A 22548-nucleotide genomic window follows, 5' to 3' on the forward strand; every position below is an offset into this window, starting at 1 on the left:
TTGCAATAGTGAAAAATAATGTCCACCTACCAGCATAAAAGATTTTTAAATATGTTCAATGTCAATATAGAGAATTCATCTCTAGAATTTTCCATTTAATTATTCATTCATTCACTTATTCTCTCTCTCTCTCTCTCTCTCTCTCTCTCTCTCTCTCTCTCTCTCACACACACACACACACACACACACACACACACATCAATTTAAAACTGTGATACATTCTAGATCTAGAAAGAAAAAATGACCTCTGCCCCACACCATTGAGGAAGGCCTCACTGATAACCCAATAAAGGCATTTAAGCTTCATCCTGAAGTCAATAGGAGTACAAATTTTTTAGGTCAGGTTTATTGGTGTATAATGTACATGCAACAAACCCAGTCTTTTTATTATATAGTTTTCAAATTTTGACAAACATTTAAAGTCATGTAATCATCACTACAGTCAACTTATAGAAGAATTTCATCATCCCCAAAACATACCCTCATGCACCATCATAATCAACCTCTCCCTACAATCACCCTAGCAACCACTGATTTGTTTTCTGTCCCTATAGTTTTATCTTTTCCAGAATGTTATTTGAATAGAATTAAATATTTTACAGTCTGTGGGGACTGGTAACTGTTTCTAGGTTGGGACAATTCATACTATAGCCACTGCAGACTTGCACACAGGTCTTCACATTTCTCCTGAGTAATAAAAGTAATAAAATTTCTTGAGTAAATGCTTAGGACTGGGATTGCTCATTAAACTTCTCTGCTAATGAAGTGAAGAAAAGAGAAAACTCAAATTACTAAAATTCGTGATGAAAAAGGATATATCCCAACAGACACTATTAAAATACAGAAGATAATTAGAAACTATTTTGAAAATTTATACTCCAATAAAATAGAAATCTCGAAGACACTGACAAATTTCTAGAGGCAAATGATCTACCCAAACAGAATCAAGAGGATATGCACAATTTAAACAGATCAATTTCAAGCAGGGAAATAGAAGACACCATCAAAAGCATACCAACCAAGAAAAACCCAGCCAGATGAATTCTCAGTAGAGTTCTACAAGACCTTCAGAGAAGAACTAATACCAATACTCCTCAATTTATTCCATGAAATAGAAAAGGAGGGAACCCTACAAACTCATTCTATAAGGCTAGTATAACCTAGACTCCAAAACCAGACAAAGATACATCAAAGAAAGAAAGATTCAGACCAATATCCCTGATGAACATAGATGCAAAAACTCTCAATAAAATTCTGGCAAATCGCATATAAAAACATATTAAAAAGATATGCACCACAATCAAGTGGGGTTCATCCCAGGGATGAAAGGTTGGTTCACCATACAGAAATCAATATACATAAATCATCACATCCATAGACTTAAAGACAAGATTCATATGATTATCACAATAAATGCAGAAAAATGTATTTGACAAAATACAGCACCTCTTCATGATCAAAACTCTAGAAAAACTAGGGATAGTAGGAACATACCTCAACGTTGTAAAAGCTATCTATGCTAAACCCAAGGCAAGCATCATTCTAAATAGAGAAAAATTGAAAGCATTCTCTCTAAAACTAGACCAAGATGGCAATGTCCTCTTTCACCACTTCTATTCAACATAGTCCTTGAAACTCTAGCTAGAGTAATCAGACAGATGAAAGAAATTAAAGGAATACACCCAGGAAAAGAAGAATTCAAACTATCATTATTTGCAATGACATGATTCTATATTTAGAAGATACAAAAAAAATCCACCAGAAAACCTCTAGAACTAATAAATGAATTCAGCAAAGTAGCAGGATATGAAATCAATACCCATAAATCAAATGCATTTCTGTACATAAGGGATGAATCCACTGCAAGAGAAATTAGGAAAACTACCCCATTCACAATAGCCTAAAAAAATAAAATACTTGGGAATAAATCTAGCAAAAGAAGTGAAAGCCCTTTAAAATGAAAACTACAGAGCACTAAAGAAAGAAATTGAAAAAGACCTTAGAAGATGGAAAGATCTCACATGTTCTTGGATAGGCAGAATTAATATACTTAAAATGGCCATACTACCAAAAACATTATACAGATTTAATGCAATTCCTATGAAAAGCCCAGTGACATTCTTCATGGAACTAGAAAAAGCATTGGAATTCATTTGGAAAAATAAGAAACCCAGAATAGCCAAAGCAATCCTCAGCAAGAAGAGTGAAGCAGGAGGCATCACAATACCAGACTTTAAACTATACTACAGAGCAATAGTAACAAAAATGGCATGGTATTGGTACCAAAATAGATATGTAGACCAATGGTACAAAATAGAAGAAACAGAAACAAACCCTCATAAATATGGTTATCTCATACTAAACAAAGGTGTCAAAAACATACATTGGAGAAAAGATAGTCTAGTCAACAAATGGTGCTGGGAAAACTGGAAATCTATATGTAGTAAAATGAAATTGAACATCTATCTCTCACCCTGCACAAAAATTAACTCAAAGTGGATCAAAGACTTAGACACTAGAATAGAGACACTGCAACTAAAAAAAGAAAAAGTAGCCCAAATTTTCATCATGTCAGCTTAGAACCTGACTTCCTACTAAATACTGAATAAAGAAAAGCTTCTGATCCTAAGTTTGCTTCCCATTTCCTGCCTTCATCATGTGTTATTTGTCCTAACAGTTCCCTGAACAGGAGTAAGGTAACATTAACCCTTCGCTGTCCCCCACTGAACACTTCCTCTTTCCCTGTAGTTAAGTCAAACAATTGATGGGATCAGGGAAGTGACTGTTGAGTGTCCAGCATCCCCAAGGATCTCTGAGATTAGGGAAACAAACCCCCAGCCACAGCTCATGCAGCTAGGACCAAGTCCCTACACTGATTGCATTTCCTGACCCCACAGAACATAGGCCTTCCACACCCTCTACTGTCTACTTTCTGCAAAAAATTAAAAATTAAAAAAAAATCATGCATAAAATGGGAGAACTCAAAGCAACTCCCTAGTGTTGCACCAAGGCTTTAAATCTAAAATCTGACTCCTCAACAGCCAACAGGGATACCAGATATCAACCACCTGCTAAACTTGTGTGGTTTTATGCCCCATGGACAGTAAAGGGATTTGTACCAAACCCTTTGTTAATGTTAAAGGAGGCTTACTTCTACTTCCCACCCCCAAACCTTTCCTTCCCTTGCACGATCAACAAACCTCTGGATCAGGGACCTTGCCATTTTGCTTCTATACCCAGCACCAGCCTTCTTGTCTTCTCATCTCTTTGGAGAGATAAGACCCCATTCATTATTCATTTCATCTCTGCTGAACAGCAATTCTGCCCTTAGGATGACTGGGACCATGTCCCTTACCACTTGGATTGAGGGAAAGATGTTTTCCCAACTCCTCGTGGGGAAAGTCTAGTCCAGGACTGGCACATTGATGGCATAAAGAGTGTAAGGTATACCTTGCCTTCTGTTGTCACCTTCTGTAGTCAAGCTTCTCCAAGGCTGAAAACTACACAATCAGCTTCCAGAGATATCCCCTAGGTTGTCTCTCTACCCATTTTAAGACCCTCAACTCCCAAGCTGACCTCAAAATTAATGCTTCATTAGCCTTAGCACTCAAACTGGCCACAATACAAATTAGATTATCTGCACCAATGGTGCAAATATGAAACCTTTGATCAAAAAATTCTCCAAAATTAAAAAATTACCTACTATAGATTGGAAAAATTGTCTCAAATTACAGAATGGCAAGTTTGTCTGAGGTTTTCTGCCTCCAAGCTTTCTTTTACCTTCACTCAATTACCAAAATATCACCCTAGACCTTCATACTCCTGCTGGTACTCTCTTTCCCCCATTCAATTTTTCATCAGTTCTACACTTGATATCCATAAAAACTTAAAAGAGAGAAGGGCACCAAAGCTTCCCAGAAACAACTTATATATGCTGCTTTCAAGAACTTTAATAACAGGGAAGACAAGGCCAAACAGGAGAAAGAAAAGCATCAGCTCCTAGCCTCAGCCATCCATAGGCCTATAAAAGGCCATTGCTGCTCATGGCCCCACCAGGCCTTCTAATAAATCTCCTGGGCCCTGTTTTAATGTGGAAACCTTTAGGAAAAGCCTGCCTAACCAGAAGCCCACCCACCAATCCCTGCACCAAGTGTAAACAAAAGTGACACTGGACTAGAGAATTGTCCCCAAGGCAAAACACCCCTCCCCTCCATGCAGCCATCTTCCCAAGTCCCATACACTAAGCTTCTGGAGGGAGAGGACCCAAATCCCACAGCCCTGGTCAATCCTCAGCACCATACAAAATAAATAAACAAAATAAAGATATTGTGTCCATGTATAACTAAAAAATATTTTTAAAAAAGAAAAGATAATACATCTTAGGAACCCCAAGTTATAAGGATGATGAATGACCAAGCAGCAGGCAAATATTCTACTTCTGAAGAGATTTTAAGGGCACAATTAGCTAGTAAATGTCTCCCCTTAACTTAAAATAATTATCAAAAGGTTAAATAGTATCCTCATTTTTGAGTGAGATCCCAACCCAAAGTCATATGAACAGGAGACTTATTCCAAGCCCCTACCCTACCCTCAATTTACCTATGGAGCAACAATTTAATCTGTTTGTCACTGAGAGGAAAAATACTTAACACTCTCAGTCTCAAAAGTAATGGGAAAGGATTGGGGTTGGCCCAGTGGTAGAGTGCTTGCTAGCATGTGTGAGGCACTGTGTTCGATTCTCAGTACCGCATATAAATAAATTAAATAAAGGACAACTAAAAAATATTTTTAAAAAGTTATGGGAGGGGCTGGGGATGTGGCTCAAGCGGTAGCATGCTCTCCTGGCATGCTTGCAGCCCAGCTGGGTTTGATCCTTAGCAGCACATACAAACAAAGATGTTGTGTCCGCCAAAAACTAAAAAATAAATATTAAAAAATTCTCTCTCTCGATCTCTCTCTCTCCTCTCTCTCTCTTTTTTAAAAAAAAAAAAGTTATGGGAAATAGGGATGGGATTGTGGCTCAGTGGTAGAGCACTTGCCTAGCATAGGTGGGACCTGGGTTCAATCCTCAGCACCACATAAAAATAAAGGCATTGTGTTGTGTCCATCTACACCTAAAAAGTAAATATTAAAAAAAAGTTATGGGAAATAATGTTTCATAATTTTATACATCCAAACCTGACCTGATTATTACCAACCAGGGAAAAAAGGGTTAAAAAACTCTAGGCAAGAGATTTCCCTAGTCTGGCTACACTGAAGCTAACACTGGAATGCAAACAATAGACTCAATAGAGGGTCTAAGACTAAAAAGAAGGAGGAGGAGGAGGAGAAAAGTGTATGTATATATTTTGCAGTTTACATGATTTCATTATACATACTACACACAGACACACAGACACACACACACACACACACACACACACACACACACACGTATGTATAATGAATATACTATCTAGCCTTTAAAAAGAAGGAAATTCCAGCCAGACGTTGTGGCACATACCCATAATCCTAGCAACTCGGGAGGCTGACGCAGGAGGATCCTGTGTTCAAAACCAGCCTCAGCAATTTAGGCTGTAGGTAACTTAGCAAGACCCTGTCTCAAAATATACAATAAAAAGGGTTGGAGATGTAGCTCAATGGTTAAGTACCCCTAGGTTCAATTCCCAGAGAAGGAGAAGGAGAAGGGAGGAGAAGGAGAAGAGAAGAAGATTCCGTCATTGAAACAGCATGAAACCAGGGGATATCATGCTAAGTGAAATAAGCCAGGCACAGAAAGACAAATACTGCATGATTTCACTTATATGTAGAATCTTAAAAGTCAGATGCATCACAGCAGAGATTAGAATGGTGGTTGCCAAGGGACAGGGCTTGGGAAGGAACAGCAGAGATGTTGGTCAAAGGGCACTACTACATTTCAGTTAGAATGAATAAGTTCTGTTGATCTCTGTTGTAGCATATAGAGACCATAACTAATAATAATGCATCATGTACTTAAAAATTACTAAAGGAGTAGATTTTAAATGTCCTCACACTCCAAAACAAGATAAACATCTAAGGCAATAAATATATTAATTTAGATTGGTTTAATAATTTCACAATGTATACATATATTAAAACATCACATTTTACATAGGAAATACATACTACTTTCATTTGTAAATTATACCTCAGTAAAGAGGGAACAAAACTTTATAAAAAGAAAATCAGTTGACTATGTATGTGTCTATCCATTTCAGGGCTATTCTATTCCACTGATCTTCATGTCCTTCTTTGGCAATACCAAATGTCCTGATTACTATAACTTAAATTGTTAAGTCCTGAAATTCAGTGATATGTGAGTTCTTCAGGAAATACTAATGATATTTATCTAAATTCTTTGCAAAATTTTTTCAGATATTCTATTTTCTTTTATTTCCCATATAAATTTTAGAATTATCTTCATCAATTCCACAAAACATACTTCTAGAATTTTTATTACATTGAGTGTAACAATCAACTAGGGGAAAATCGACATCTTAACTATACTGAGTCTTCTATCTGAGGATAGAACATCTAGCCATTTATTTATGTCTTTGATGTCTCTCATTAATATTTTATAGTTTTCAGCATATAAATATTGCACAGATTCTATGAGATTTATTCCTAAGCATTTTTTGGTCTTGGTTTGCTATTGTAAATGGTACTTTTTTCGTATTCATTTCCAATTGTTAAATGATACTACAGAAAAAGAATTTTTATAAATTGATCTTGTATCCTGAGAATTTACTAAAATAATTTATTAGTTACAGGAGATTTTTTGTAGATTCTTTGAGATTTTCCATGCAAATATGTTATGTGAAAACACAGACAGTTTTATATCTTCCTTTCAGCTCCATGTGCTGACAACAGGGCATCACTAAGTTTCCCCCTTGCCTTGTTGAACCAGCTAGGTCTTCCAATATGATGTTGAATAGAAATAGTAAGAATGAATATTCTTGCTTTGTTTCCAATTATAGCAGAAAAGCATTCTCTTGCACTTTTGACGTCAATTGCAGATTTTTTGTAATTTTTTTCCAAGTTGAGGAAGTTCTCCTTAGTTCCTATTTCACTGAGGTTTTTAATCATGAACGAATTCTATTTTTTGTCAATTACTGTTTCTGTGTCTGCTAAAATAATTACCTTTTTATTCTCTAATTTCTTATTATGGTGGATTACATTGTTTTCAAAATAGCTATTTTTTATTGAGATAAAATTTATATAACATAAATTCACCATTTTAAAGTATAAAATTCAGTGGTTTTTAGTATAGACATAATGTTATGTAACCATCATCACTAATTCAAGATTGTTGTCTCCCCAGAAATAAACTTAGGGTCTCCTAGTCATCATTCCCAATCCCTTAGCCACCCCCATTCCTTGACAACCACTAATCTACTTTCTGGCTCTATTGATTTGTAAAGTTTAAGTGTGAGGCTTCCAACTTTGTTCTACTTTTTCAAGCTTGTTTTGGCTATTCTGGGTCCCTTGCATTTCCATATGAACTTTTTAAAATATTTTTAGTTGTAGATGGACACAATACCTCACATGTGCTAGGCAAGCACTCTACCACTAAGCTACAACCCCAGCCCTCTATATAAACTTCATGAACAGTTTGTCCTCTTGGGGAATCTCAAAGACACAGCCATTTGTCAACTGATATGGAATTATTAAATTATGTGGCTTTATTGGTTATGTTACTAGTTAAATATCAGCTCTGGATGCAGTTAAACTCATAAAGAGCTCTGTACAGGTCAAAAATTATTATTTATTATTGTTAGAAAATTAAGAACACAGCATTCTCAAATGCAGAACTGATCCCGAGACTCCTCAACTTAAAGCCCTCTGAAGGCTCCTTTTCAAGTCTCTACCATACATGGCATCTGGCAAAGCCCACCCTGGAATCTCTCAGTCCCCAGGGTGCCTCTGCACATTCACGCTTTATACTCTGCTCTTACCTGGTTGCCCTTGATAATAGTGTTGGTCTCCCAGGCACCAGCATTCTGTCTGAACATCGCCACCAGGCCAATGTGTTGATATCGAGGTGCACCCAGAACCAGGCTTTGCACCCGGTTCCTCAAGATGACTGCAGATGCATAACCTGAAGATGGTAGTCTAATAGGCAAAGTGCTTTCCCTCACAGGCCCTGCCCTCCTTTTCACTTTGCAGGTCATACTCGAGTGGGGGCAATGGGGCAGCCCCATGCTTGGCAGATTGGGGTAACAGCACTATACTATATTCCTCTTTGTGAACATAATTAAAATTAAATTTTGAAATTTATGTCTTTGCACATATCCCAAGAGCCTGTGAAAGATCCAATGGCAGTGACACTGAGTTACATGAAATCCTGATCCTCTCTTAGGGGACCCCTGCTATCCCCACTTACCCAAGTAAGCATCATTCATGTCTGAGTCCACCCTAGTTGTGTTGATGAAGGTGATTTCATTCTTTGACCTATGCAAAAAAGCTCCACCAGCCCAGTCAAAGCTCCCCACAGAGCCCAGCAAAGGACCATTCTGGAAAAAGAGGTCGAACAGGATTGATGAGGGAAGAAGAGATCATTTCTGCCCATTAAAGAGTTACCTCACTACAAGAGTCCATCACAGGAAGAGCCCCCAGACCCTTGGACTTCTTCTCTCTTTTCTTCTTGCCCTACCTCCACCCCCAATTTAATGAAGGGCCACTTACAGAGGTGATGGCAGCACTGAAGCCTTCCTGAGACATCTCATGCTCAAAGGAGCTGGTACTTCCTGTCTGAGTGCCTGTGAGGAGGAGAACTTTCTATATCAAAGAAAGCAGAAGAGCATAGAATAGTGCTGGAAACTCAAATGCTATTGTAGCCAGTCAAAGGGAGGCTCCAATGGGATCTGTGTAGAACTCTAAAGTGTGTGCCCTTCTTTTGGCAGCTAATCACAATAGCTACTTTCTGTCAGATAAGAATGTGGTCCTCAAGAAGTCTAATTCCTTTATTCAATATGCATTTATTGACCATCTTCTATGTACCAGGTAATAGTACAGGTGAAGAGTAACAGAATATTGAATACATGTCAGCAACACATCTGAATTTTAGGGAAAATGCTGTATGGAATTTGACTTCTCCACACTTGGATTTATCAACCTATAGCCAAGACTGGCAAAATTAGAGATGAAAATAAAGATTCTTCAATTTCAAAGGAATTGACCTGGTGAGGCCCAAGTGGTAGGGAAGAGTTGAGGTCAAGACACCAGGAATTAGGAAGGTCTAGTCTGCATCTTGAGCTCTTCTGGGAACACAGATGCCCAGCTCACCTTCAATTGCAAAGATCTTTTCCTGAAGCTGGTTTTGAATGGTCTTTAGAGCTTCAAAGTTATTCACCCGGAACACATGATCACGAGCTGGCTTAGAGGCAATGGTATTAAGCTCTTCACGGGATCTGTCATTGTTGAAGGCACCTCCCACCTGGTTGCCAAGAAACAAAGGTCAAAGCAGACAGTGTCTGTAGGTAGCAGTATCATCTAGCAAAAATTTCTTAGGAAAAGTATCAGGAACATTGTCAAATAAGAGAATGCAGCAGAAGGCCTCTGAGACACTGCCAAGTGTAGTTGGGCAGAGTGTACATTGTACAGGCAGCAGCTGGGGGATTTTTTTTTTTTTTTGGCACTGGGGATTGAACTCAAAGCCACTTTACCAGTGAGCTATATCCCCAGCACTTTTTATTTTTTACTTTGAGACAGGGTATCACTAAGTTGCTAAGGCTGACCTTGAACCTGCAGTCTTCCTGCCTTAGCCTCTGGAGTTGCTGGAATTATAAGCATCTGCCACCACATCCAGATTCAAACATAATTTTTAATGTATTATCTCTGTCATGCTTCCTGGCTGCCCTCCTCTCAGAGAAAAGGGAGAGATTTTTTCTTTATATGAAGGTCTTACATGGTAATCCATGCACTCAGAATGATACTTTTTCTATGTCACACAAGTACTGTGGTAGTTTGATTATACTGATGATCCTCTTCCTTGTATCCAAGCCCTTTCCCCATAAACTTTCCTGTGCCCTTTACTCTTAGGGGAGTAATCTGCACCACTCATTGTCTCTGGGCTCAGCCGTGTATCTTGGTTTAGCCCATGGATGTTATCAAACTTGATGCAAACAAAGATCTGAAAAAAATGTCTGCAATATTTCCACTTTCTCACTTGTTCCTCTGCCTTCACCAAAAGGACATGTCAAGGCCAGCCCACTGTAGAATGAGACCCAGGGAGCAGAAGGGCCAAATCACCCAGTTGTTCCAACCAAGGTCATCTGTCTAGCAGACAAACTAGCTTGCAATCCTCAGAAATGGAGAAAGCTGGCCAGGATGTAAGCAGGAGAATTATAAGTTCAAGGCCACACTGGGCAACTTAGTGAGACTCTGTCTCAAAATAAAAAATAAACAGGACTAGGGATGTATCTCAGTGGTAGAGTACCCCTGAGTTAAATCCCCAGTGCTAGAAGGAAAAAAAGAAGGAAGGGGGAGGGGGAGAGGAGGGGAGATGGCCTGACAATGTGTAGCTGATTACAAATGTGTGAGTGAGCCCATCTGAGACCAGAAAAACTATGCAGCTGATCTACAGGCTTACTTATTATTTTTAGCCATTGAATTTGTAGATCATTTGTTACACAGCATTATTGTGACAATAGATAACTGATGCACAGGTCTGTCTGGGTTAGCAGGAACCCTTGCCTCACTGATTTCACCAGTATTTGCAAGTTGAAGGGAGGGTATGTCCAAGTAGAAATCCACAACAAAAGCACCAGGCCCAAAGACACATTTCCTACCCCAATGACATAGCGAATGACCCCCTTTCTGTCGGCCTCAGGGATGACATCCTCATAATTCAGGGGATCTTGATATTTTTCTCCATCTGTGATGACAACTAGGATCTTAACAGCATTTTCCCGGGCTCCATTGGCACTCTGAAACAGTTCTCTTCTGTTCACAGAAGAGGAAGGACAAAGTCAAATGCAAATAAAGAGGCTATTAATGTGTTGGGAGGAAATGTCAGCAGAGTCACAGACACAGAAGCAGCTGGGCTCTGTCTAGGAAGGGGCTCTCTCTCTCCTGAGATAGAAAGGCAGCGGGGGAAGGGAGAAGAGGGAGAAGAATGGGGAAAAAAGTAAGCCTTTACCCTTATATATGCTTTTGTATGTTTTGACATTTTAAACTGAATATTATTCTTTTAAGTTTAGAAAATTTTTTTAAAAAAGAAATAGACAATTTGGCCTTCATCACATCTCTCCTAGAGTATTACTACAGCTCTCCAGCTCATCTTCCTGCACTTCTGTCCCAACCCCACCCTTGCTGTTACACACACACACAATCAGAATATTTCCAAAACATAATAGGATATCTTCCTACTGCTTAAGATCATCAATGGATCCTCAGTGGCTACAAATTTGCCTTTGGTTACCGAAATCAATTTTCTGGCCTCCCTCCAGCCACCTTTCCCTCACTCACTTTTTTTTGTTTGTTTGTTTTTGGTGGCGGCAGTAGGTACCATGGATTGAACTCAGGGACATTCAAAATGGCACCATATCCCCGGTCCTTTTTTTTTTTTTTTTTTTTTTTGTATTTTTAGAGAGAGTGTCTTACTGAGTTGATTAGTGCCTCACTTTTTCGAAGGCTGGCTTTGAACTCGCCATCCTCCTGCCTCAGCCTCCCAAACCACTGGGATTACTGGTATGCATCACCCCACCCAGCTTTCACTTCCTCTCTTTACTTCCACATTTATGCACAATTTTTTCATTAACATATTAGAGAAAGGAGACCCAGGAGAAGAAGGAGGGCAAGAGAAGGTGAGGTACTAGAGAATGAGATTGATCAAATTACATTATGTGCATATACGAAAATATCTCAATGAATCTCACTATTAAGCAAATTATAATGCACCAATAGAAAAAAAAATACTACATACAGACTTCCTTCAAACCTTTGTCCCATTCTTATCTGAACAATTCCCACATCCTTCAAAGCCCAGTTAAAATCATCTCCTCCTTCCATCCTAAGCAAAGAAGGAAGAACTTACACTACTTTGCGGATTCCTGTGGCAGTGTATGTTGTCCCCTGCAGTTGTCTTATTTGGTTTACCAGGAATCTTGGGTTAGGATTTTTCTTGAAATAATTGAAGGTAAAATGAGTCTGGAATTCATTTGAGTACTGCATCAAAGAGAACTGGAAACAGGGCAGTGGCATTAGACTGAAGAAGGTGCTCCTCATCTCCAGTAAGCCTTACATAAACCCTGCAACACTCCAATTTCCATATTTCTTCTCTACAGCTCCCACCCACTTTCAATACTAGAATTCTACAAGAAGTGACATGTGGGTTTCATCTCCCATGCCACCCCTATTTGTCGAGCTGCCTACTTGAAAGAATGCTTATGGTGCATCCAAGCAGATCAAAAAATAGAATCATAAAACAACATAACCATCAGATGTCCATTTTGCCATGTCTGCTATTGCAGTAGTGGGGAACAATGGCAATCTGGCTGCCATGTATTTGCCACCCTGGTATGAGCCCTTACCAAGGTTTTAGACTTTTTGAATTGGTCCATCACTGTTGACACAAAGTCCTTCATCTTCCTAAAGTCGTTTTCAATGATGCTACCAGAGCCATCAATCAAAAAGGCAATGTCGCTCTCCTGCTGAGGACATGCTAGGGAAGAGGAAAAAGAGTACGAATTGATTAAGTAATTAGAGATTTGTTATCAGGTAAACAAGATTCCACCTATGTTCTGGGCTGAATTTTAAAAATGGCAGACTCCTTGGACATCAGCAAAATGATTGCTAGAAGTCATTAGTGCTCAATAATCCACAAAGACAGCCAGAATAAGAAACAACCAAATAAATTTTGATGAAAATAAAATAACTAAAGGAGAGTACCAGAGTATATCAACCCCAGGATGGCCTCAGGGAATGGAAGTAAATTTCTGGCCTCCATCTCCCATCTCCCAGCAGATGTCAGCTTGGAACCAGGAGGGATTTCCTCCCAAGGTGGTAAAAGTAAGCAAGAGAACTCAGTAGCTATCACCAACATGTTGGGCACTTACATTCCTCACCACTGGGGTCTACAGTTGTCCTACAGAGTTTCAGCTGTGTGAGCAGCCTAGAGTACACACAGCTGTGCTCCCTCAAGAGAAGGAGGCAACACTGAGCCCCAGCCCCTGTGGCCTATGCAGCTGAGGCCATCTTGGAACCAGCCACTGCTGGAGTGTGTCCTGTTCCAGGGATAAGAGGTCATGGCACCTTTCCACCCCTGAAGTGTAGCCAGCTGGTGGCTGTGCCCTTCTCCTTGGGGGCAAGCTGCCATAAAGCCACTTCATCTACCCTTCCCAGTCACTACGACCTATCCAGTCCTGCCTGAGCTGAACCAGTGCACTAGCTCTACAGAAAATAGTACTTGAGCCAGGTGCAGTGGTGCATGCCTATAATCCCGGCAGCTCAGGAGGCTGAGGCAAGAGGATCGCAAGTTCAAAGCCAGCCTCAGCAACAGTGAGGCACTAAGCAACTCATTGAAACCCTGTCTCTAAATAAAATACAAAATAGGGCTGAAGTTATGGCTCAGTGGTTGAGTACTCCTGAGTTCAATCCCTGGTACCAAAAAAAAAAAAAAATAGTACTCAGGGTCATTGCAGTTCCCTTTCGCCTAAGTTGAAGCGACACTCTGCATACCAGGGTTTCCAGAAAAGTGGCTTGCTGTTCAGAGAAGTCATGCTCCCTGAGGCTGAGCTGAAGTAGTGCATCATCTCCTGGGAAATTAGTGTCTTGGCTGACCAAGCAGCCATGCATCCCAGGACTGAGGTGAAGCAGTACCCCCATTTGCATTATGGAAAGTTAAGAGACAAACATGGGTACAGAGAGCTTATTTAATGAAAAAAAAAGTTAAAAGCATTCCAATTCTTAGAAGAGGTATGGATATCCAGATACATGAAACTGAAAATTCCAAAAGCAGATTCAATCCCAAGTGGTCTTCACTGCAAAGCACAATAAATTAACTGTCGAAAGTCAGACAAGGAATTTAAAAGCAGCAAAAGAAAAGCAGCCAGTCACTATAAGAGAGTCCTTGTTAGACAACTGAGTTCTCAGCAGAAACTCTGTAGGACAACATAAAAGGGAATGATATATTTGATGTGTTGAAAGAAAAAACAGTCAACCAAGAATAGTATATCCAAGAATACAATCTCTTTCAGAAAAATGCAGGAAAAATAAAATCTTTCTTAGACAAGAAAAATTGAGGGAATTCATCACCAAAAGACTTGTCTTACAAGAAATGATTAAGGGAATTCTTCAAGTAGAAATGAAAGGACACTAATTACTAATACAAAAATTATATTAGAGTATAAAATTCACAGGTAAAGGTAGATATATAATCAAATCCAGAATACCACACTATTGATATTGTGCTCTGTAAATCACATATATCTCTAGTATGAAGGTTAAAACTCAAAATGATAATAAATAAATAACAATAGGGGCTGGGGTTGTGGCTTAGTGGTACAGCACTTGCTTAGCATGTGTGAGGCACTGGGTTCAATTCTCAGCATCATATATAAATAAATAAAGTTCATTGACAACTAAGAAAATATTTTTCAAAAAAATAACAATAGCTTCAATAAGCTTTTAAGAAATATATAATGTAAAAATGTCAAATGTGACATCAAAAATAGAAATTGGGGGCTGGGGGTGCAGCTCAAGTAATAGAGTGTTAGTCTAATATGCACCAAGTCCTGGTTTCAATTCTCAGCACTGCAAAAACAAGTGAAAAAAAGATAAAAGGGAGAAATACACACACACACACACACACACACACACACACACGCATGCCTTCTGGGGAGAGATTTAAAGTCTATAGAGTTCTGGGCTGGGAATGTTTCCCAGTGGTAGAGCACTTGCCTAGCATGTGTGGGACCTGAAGTTCAAACCTCAGCACTGCAAAAAATGACTAGAAGTTAACTGAAGTTAAGGTGTCATCAGTGCAAAACAGACTACCGTAACTATAAAATATTGCACATAAGCCTGTGGTAGCAGGGAAAAAAAAAAAAAAAAAACTAGAGAAGACACACAGATGATAAAGAGAAAGGAAATAAAATAGAGCACTAAAGAAAATCACCAAATCACAGAGAGAACAACAACAGAGAAAGATAGGAACAAAGGTCTACAAACAATAAGAAAACAGCAACAAAATGGTATAATAACTGTTTATCTATCAATAATTGCTTTGAATGTGAATGTATTAAGATCTCCAATCAAAAATCACAGTGGTTGAAAGAATTGAAAAACAAGATCCAACTATATCCAGCCTGGTAGATTAGTCTTAAGGAGAAACATAGGCTAAAAGTGAAGAGAGAAAATAAGGTATCTCATGCAAATATTATCCTAAAGAGAGCAAGTGCAGCTATTCTTATATCAGATAAAATAGACTTCAAGTTTAAAACTGTTCAAGAAGAATTGGGGGACTTAGCTCAATGGTAGAGTACCGGCTGGGTTCAATCCTCAGCACAGAAAAAAAACTGCTACAAGATACAAAGAAAGTCATTATTTAATGATACAGGGCTCAATTTATCAAAAAGATATAATAATCATATATATATGGCTAGCCAATATCAGAGCACCTAAGTATATAAAGAAAATATTAATGGACATAAAAGGACAACTAGATAGAGATGAGAGTGAGACAATAAAATTAGGAGACTTCACTATCACGTTTTCAACAAATTAATCAGACAGAAAAATTAACATGGAAATACTGAAATTTAACTGCACTTTAGACAAACTAGATCTAAGAACATTATACATAACCTTCCAGCTTACAGTTGTAGAATACATATTCTTCTCAATTGCACACAGAACGTTCTCCAAGAATGACCATTTAGTAGGCCACAAAACAAGCTTTATCAAATATTTTAAAAATTTGAAATATATCAAGAATTATTTCCAACAACAATGATACAAAATTAGAAATCAATTATAGGAGGAACTTTAGAAACCATAAAAATACATATCCTGTCATTTGGGACATCATAAATGAACCTAGAGAAATTATACTGAATGACATATGTGAAGCATAGAAAGATAATTGCAGTATGTTCTCATTTGTGGACTCTAAAAAAATAATAGAATTCATGGAGAGTAGAGTGGTGATCACCAGAGGAATGGGGTGGGGCTGGGGGATTTGTAAAATGTTGGTGAATGGATACAGAATTTCAGTTAAGGAGGAATGAGTTCCAAGACTGTAAAACATGGTGTCTCTGATTAATAAAAAATACTGTATTCTTGAGAAATGCTATTAATTTCAAATGTTTTCACTATGAAAAAAATGTGAGGAATTCCATAATATATATAATATATCAAAATAGTATGATGTACTCCATAAATATATACATTTTTGTTAATTACACAGTAAGTGAAGAAAAGAAAAATATAGGTTTTTATTTCAGACTATTACAATATACTTTCCCTCAACTTGTTGTGTCACTGTTAATTAAATCAGTGGTCAAAATGTAATTTTAAATATTTCCCAATGTTACAGACATTGAAATAATAACTTTGTAGAGTTCCAAAAATGTTTACAGTGATTATTGTTATTCTACTTCAGTTGAGTTTATATAACTTATGGGTGATAAGAAATTTATCTTCATTGTATTCATGGTAATGGTAGCCCCTGGCATTTGAACTTTTTAGTTTCTAAAATGCTAACGTAAGCTTAATCAAAAATTCTTTCATACTACTTAATAAATCTGGTTTTTCTTGTGCCTTTTTGAAAAACGACCCTAACATTTAAACATTAAAGTCATCTCTAATAATATATATATATATATATAGAAACTAAACAACATTCCAGAGCTAGGGCTGCAACTCAGTGGCAGAGCATTGTCTAGCATGTGTGAAGCTCTGAGTTTGATCACAAGCCCTGAAAAAAAGAAGGGGGAAAAATTCTCCTAAACAACCAATGAGCCAATGGAGAAATTAAAAGGAATATTTTAAAAATCTCCACAGACAAATGAAAATGTAAACACAACATACCAAAAATTATGAAAGCAAATGCAGCATTCAGAGGGAAATTTATAGCAATAAATGTCTACATCAAAACATAGGAAAGTTCTCAGACTAGGGTTGTGGCTCAGCGGTAGAGTGCTTGCCTAGCATGTGTAAGGCCCTGGGTTCGATCCTCAGCACTACATAAAAATACATAAAATAAAGGTATTGTGCCCAACTATAACTAAAAAATAAATACTAAAAAAAAAACATAAGAGGAGCTGGGGTTGTGGCTCAGTGATAGAGTGTTCACCTAGCATGCAAGAGACACTGGGTTCAATCTTCAACACCACATAAATGTAAAATAAAGATATTTAAAAAAAACATAGGAAAGTTCTCAAAAAAAATCTAATACTTTTCCTCATAAAAAATAACAAAATAACAAACCAAACTCTGAGAAGAATAAATAATAAAGATCAGAGCAGAAATAAACAACAGAATATTTAAAATACAATGTAAAAGATAAATGAAATAAACAGTTGGTTTTTTCAAAGGATAAACAACATCCACAGGCTTTTAATCAGGTTAATAAAGAAATAACTGAGAAGAATCAAACATAGAAATGATAAAGCACACATTAAACTGATGTGATGGAAATACAAAAGACAAAAATACAAAAGAGAGTATTATGAACAACTATATACCAACAAATTTGAAAACTACAAGAAATGGATAAATTTCTAGATACATGCAACCTATAGAGATTGTGCCACCATGAAATGGAAAATCTGAATAGAATAATGAGTAAGGAGAGTGAATCAGCAATAAAAAGACTCCTTGCAAAGAAAAGCCAGGAACTAGATAACTTCACTGCTGAATTCAACCAAACATTTAAAGAATTAATACCAATTCTTCTCAAACTATTTCATAAAATTGAGAAAGAGGAAAATCTTCCAGATTCATTCTGTGAAGTCAGCATTACCCTGATATCAAGGTCAGACAAAGACAAACAAAGAAAAATAAAATTTCTAATATACCTAGTAAAGATTCATGTAAAAATCCTCAACAAAATTCAAGGGAATTGAATTCAACAGCAGATCAAAAGTATCACTCACTATGATCAAGTAGGTTTCATCCCAGGAATACAAGGATAGTTTGACATACACAAAATTTGATTCGTCACATTTACAAAGTGAAGAATCAAAACCATATGATTATTTCAGTAGGTACAAAAATACATTGGACAAAACTTAACATTCCTTCATGATAAAAACTCTCAAGCTAAGCATGGTGGCACACGCCTATAATCCCAGCAGCTTGGGAGGCTGAGACAGGAGGATCGGAGTTCAAAGCCAGCCTCAGCAATAGTGAGGCATTAAGCAACTCATTGAGACCCTATCTCTAAATAAAATACAAAAAAGGGAAGTACCCCCCCCAAAAAAATAAAAACTTTCAACAGATTAGGCATAAAATGTACCTATTTCAGCACAGTGAGGCCATACATGACAAACTCACAGTCTACGTCATACTGAATGGAAAAAAGCTGAAATCATTTCCTCTAGAATCAGGAACAAGACAAGGAAGGCCCTCTTAATCACTCTTATTTAACAAAGTACAAGAAGTCATAGAGCAATTAGGCAAGAGTAAAAAATAAAGGACATCCAAGTTGAAAAGAAGTCAAATTGTCTCTATTTGCAGATGATATAATATTATATTTAGAAAAACCTAAAGACTCCAAAAAAAAAAAACTATTAGAACTAACAAATGAGTTCAGTAAAGTGTCAGGAAACAAACATGTGAAAATCTCCAGTGTTTCTATATGATAATAATAAGCTACTAAAAAAATGAAGAAAACAATCCCACTTAAGAAATAAGAGGGCTGGGGCTGTAGCTCAGTGGTAGAGCACTTGCCTAGGACATGTGAGGCACTGGGTTTGATCCTCCACACCACATAAAAATAAATAAATAAAATAAAGGTCCATAAACAACTAAAAAATAAAAAATAAATAATATACCTAGGGAAAATTCAGGAAGTTTAAATATCTCTAAACTGAAAATCATAAGACTGTTGAAAGAAACTAAAGAGGTCATAATCAAGTGAAAACACATCTAGTATTCATGTATTGAGAGAATTAATATTGTTAAAAGTTTCACATTACCTAAGTGATCTACAGATTCACTGCAATCTCTATAAAAATACCAATGACATTCTTCAAAGAAATAGAAAAACAATTCTAAAATTCATATAAAACCACCAAAGACCCCATAGATTCAAGGTAATCTTGAGCATAAAGAACAAAGCTGGTAACATCCCAGAAGAAATAGGGGTAGAATGGAAGTGCTGTGAATTAGACAAAGAGGAATGAAGGGAAGAAAGGGAGATAGGAATAGGAAAGACAGTGGAATAAATCTGACATAACTTTCCTATATACACGTATGAATACACCACAGTGAATCTCGATATCCTGTACATCCACAAGACTGGGATCCTAGTTAGAATAAAATACACTCCATGCTTGTATAAATATGTCAAAATAGACTCTTCTTGGGGCTGGGGTTGTGGCTCAGGGGCAGAGTGCTTGCCTAGCATGTGTGAGGCCCTGGGTTTGATTTTCAGCACCACATATAAATGAATAAAACAAGGTCCATCAACAACTAAAAAAAATAAATAATTTTTTTTAAAAAATAGACTCTATGGGCTGGGGATATAGCTCAGTTGGTAGAGTGCTTGCCTAGTATGCACAAGACCCTAGGTTCAAACCCCAGCACCATAAAATAAATAAATAAATAAATAAAAAATAAAAATAGACTCTACTGTTATGTATAACTAAAAAGAACAAATAAAAAAGTAAACTACCTTCATTAATACTACTGAAAACTCAGAGTTTCAATATATCATTTTATGTAGTAATAACAATTTCAACATGACCTATAAAGTGTGATTTATTGTGTAAGGGAAATATCTGAATATATTTGTGTATTTGTGTTTGCATTTCTTTCATTAAATTGTCATTAAAAAGGGGCTGGGGTTGTGGCTCAGAGGTAGAGCGTTTGCCTAGCAAGAATGAGGCACTGTGTTCGATCCTCAGCACCATATAAAAATAAAGATATTGTGTATACCTATAAGAAAATTTTTTTAAAAAAATTGACATAAAAAAGAGTCATCAAAATGTTAGTGCTTTGGGGCTGGGCTGTAGCTCAGTGATACTTGTGTCGCATGTGTGAGGTGTTAGGTTCGGTTCTCAGCACCACAAAATAAATAAAGATATTGTGTCCATATACAACTAAAAAAATTTTTTTAAAATAGTATCAGTGCTGGGAGGGGCAGTGACAGGACCGCTGTGGTGCCCAGAGCAGCGACCTGGAGGGATGATGCTGGCTATGGAACCCGGTGACAGCGTGAGAGGTACTCAGTTTTGACAAATTTCCATCATGCGTGAATATAAGCTAGTCGTTCTTGGCTCAGGAGGGGTTGGAAAGTCAGCTCTGACTGTACAGTTTGTTCAAGGAATTTTTGTTGACCAATCTAATGTTACAACTACTTTGAGGTGGCCAAATGTAAACTAAAAACCTTAATTAAGTGGTACAATTTTTCGCTGGCAGCCAAAGTTGGTAAAAAGGAGCTCAATTCCAACCCCGACAGGGCCTCAGAAAAAGAACAACAAGAAGCAATTGAACATAGCGATGAAGTACAAGATGAAATAGAAAGACTTAATGAACAAGCCAATGAGGAGATATTGAAAGTAAAACAGAAATATAACAAACTCCGCCAACCATTTTTTCAAAAGAGGTCAGAATTGATCTCCAAAATCCCAAATTTTGGGATAACAACATTTGTCAACCATCCACAAGTGTCTGCACTGTTGGGGGAGGAAGATGAAGAGGCCAGAGTTGAAATGACAGAATTTGAAGATCTCAAATCAGGTTACAGAATAAAGATTTTTATTTTGATGAAAATCCTTACTTTGAAAATAAAGTTCTCTCCAAAGAATTTCATCTGAATGAGAGTGGTGATCCATCTTCAAAGTCCACTGAAATCAAATAGAAATCTGGAAAGGATTTGATGAAATGTTCAAGTCAAATGCAGAATAAAGCCAACAGGAAGAGGCCACATGAAGAACCAGAGAGCTTCTCTACCTGGTTTACTGACCATTCTGCTGCAGGTGCAGATGAGTTAGGAGAGGTCATCAAAGATGATATTTGGCCAAATCCATTGCAGTACTACTTGGTTTCTGATATGGATGATGAAGAAGGGGAAGGAGGAGAAGAAGACAATGATGATGATGATGATGAAGGATTGGAAGATATTGATGAAGAAGGGGATGAGGATGAAGGTGAAGAAGATGAACATGACGACGAAGGGGAGGAAGGAGAGGAGGATAAAGGAGAAGACGAGTAATTAAACACTGTTGGATTCCAACCTTTTTCTTTCTTTCTTTTGTTTTTTGTTTTTTTCTTTTGTTTTTTGTTTTTTCTTTTGTTTTTTGTTTTTTTCTCTTTTTTTGTTTTTTTTTTTTTGTTTTGTTTTTTTAGTTCAGTCCCTGGGAGCAAGTTGCAGTCTTTTCCCCCCCTCCCCCCCCCACCCCCTTGTGCTCAGTCGCCCTGTTCTTGAGGTCTCTTTTCTCAAACCATGCTTCTCAACTTCTTTTGGGAGGAAATACCTTGAGAAGAGTACAATGGGAAAAGAATATCTACACCCTTCTGTTCATTTTTAATTCCTTCCTGTCTCAAAACAAAAAAAAAAAAAACTGTAAGGAATCAACACATCGTGCTCTGTGGGGGAAAAAGGGACCTTCTGCTCCCTTCACTCTGCTAGAAGCTGGAGGGTGCTAGGCCCCTGTGTAGTAGTGCATAGAATTCTAGCTTTTTTCCTCCTTTCTCTGTATATTGGGCTCAGAGATTACACTATATCTCTATGTTAATATGGACAGTTAGCATTTACCAACATGTATCTGTCTACTTGTTTAAAAAAAAATTTTAAAAATAAGGTTATAGAAGGTCAGCAAAGGATGGGTTTGAGAGGTTTGGGTGGGTTAAGTGGGCATTTTGACAAATAGCTTCTCCTTTGGCATGTTTAATTGTGATGTTGAACGGACATCCTTGCAGTTTAAGATGACACTTTTAAAATAAAATTATCTCCTAATGAAAAAAAAAGTGAGACAGAATGAGAGGAAATATTGGCAAATGATGCATCTGATGAAGGATTAAAATTCAGAATATATAAGAAATTCAAACAACTCAAAAACAACAAAAAGTAATTTGAATTAAAAATGAACAAAAGATCTGAATTGAGCACTAATATCTAGGGAATATAAAGAACTCAAAAAGGTAAGCATCAAAAAAACAAATAACCCAATCTACAAATGGGCCAAGGACCTGAACAGACACTTCTCAGAAGAGAATATACAATCAATCAACAAATATATGAAAAAATGTTCATCATCTCTAGCAATTAGAAAAATGCAAATCAAAACTACTCTAAGATATCATCTCACTTCAGTCAAATGGCAGCTATTATGAAGACAAACAACAATAAGTGTTGTC

At 37.3% G+C, this 22548-nt stretch overlaps 1 protein-coding gene and 1 pseudogene across 2 annotated transcripts in view; one reads left to right on the forward strand and one right to left on the reverse strand.

Annotated features, from left to right (window-relative positions):
- Positions 1-22548, reverse strand: part of Itgam (integrin subunit alpha M) — a 49546-nt gene that overhangs the window by 21159 nt on the left and 5839 nt on the right. For both annotated transcript variants that reach the window (XM_078024015.1, XM_078024014.1), the window contains exons 6-12: positions 12555-12685; positions 12059-12204; positions 10812-10965; positions 9307-9457; positions 8707-8780; positions 8405-8534; positions 7977-8119 (exon numbers count right to left, since the gene is read on the reverse strand). In XM_078024015.1, coding sequence (XP_077880141.1) covers positions 7977-8119; positions 8405-8534; positions 8707-8780; positions 9307-9457; positions 10812-10965; positions 12059-12204; positions 12555-12685 — 929 coding nt within the window. The remainder of the gene's footprint in view (positions 1-7976; positions 8120-8404; positions 8535-8706; positions 8781-9306; positions 9458-10811; positions 10966-12058; positions 12205-12554; positions 12686-22548) is intronic.
- Positions 20374-21457, forward strand: LOC101959432 (protein SET-like; annotated as a pseudogene).

This window comes from Ictidomys tridecemlineatus, chromosome 10 (genome assembly GCF_052094955.1).
Source record: "Ictidomys tridecemlineatus isolate mIctTri1 chromosome 10, mIctTri1.hap1, whole genome shotgun sequence".
Taxonomy (NCBI): Eukaryota; Metazoa; Chordata; class Mammalia; order Rodentia; family Sciuridae; genus Ictidomys; species Ictidomys tridecemlineatus.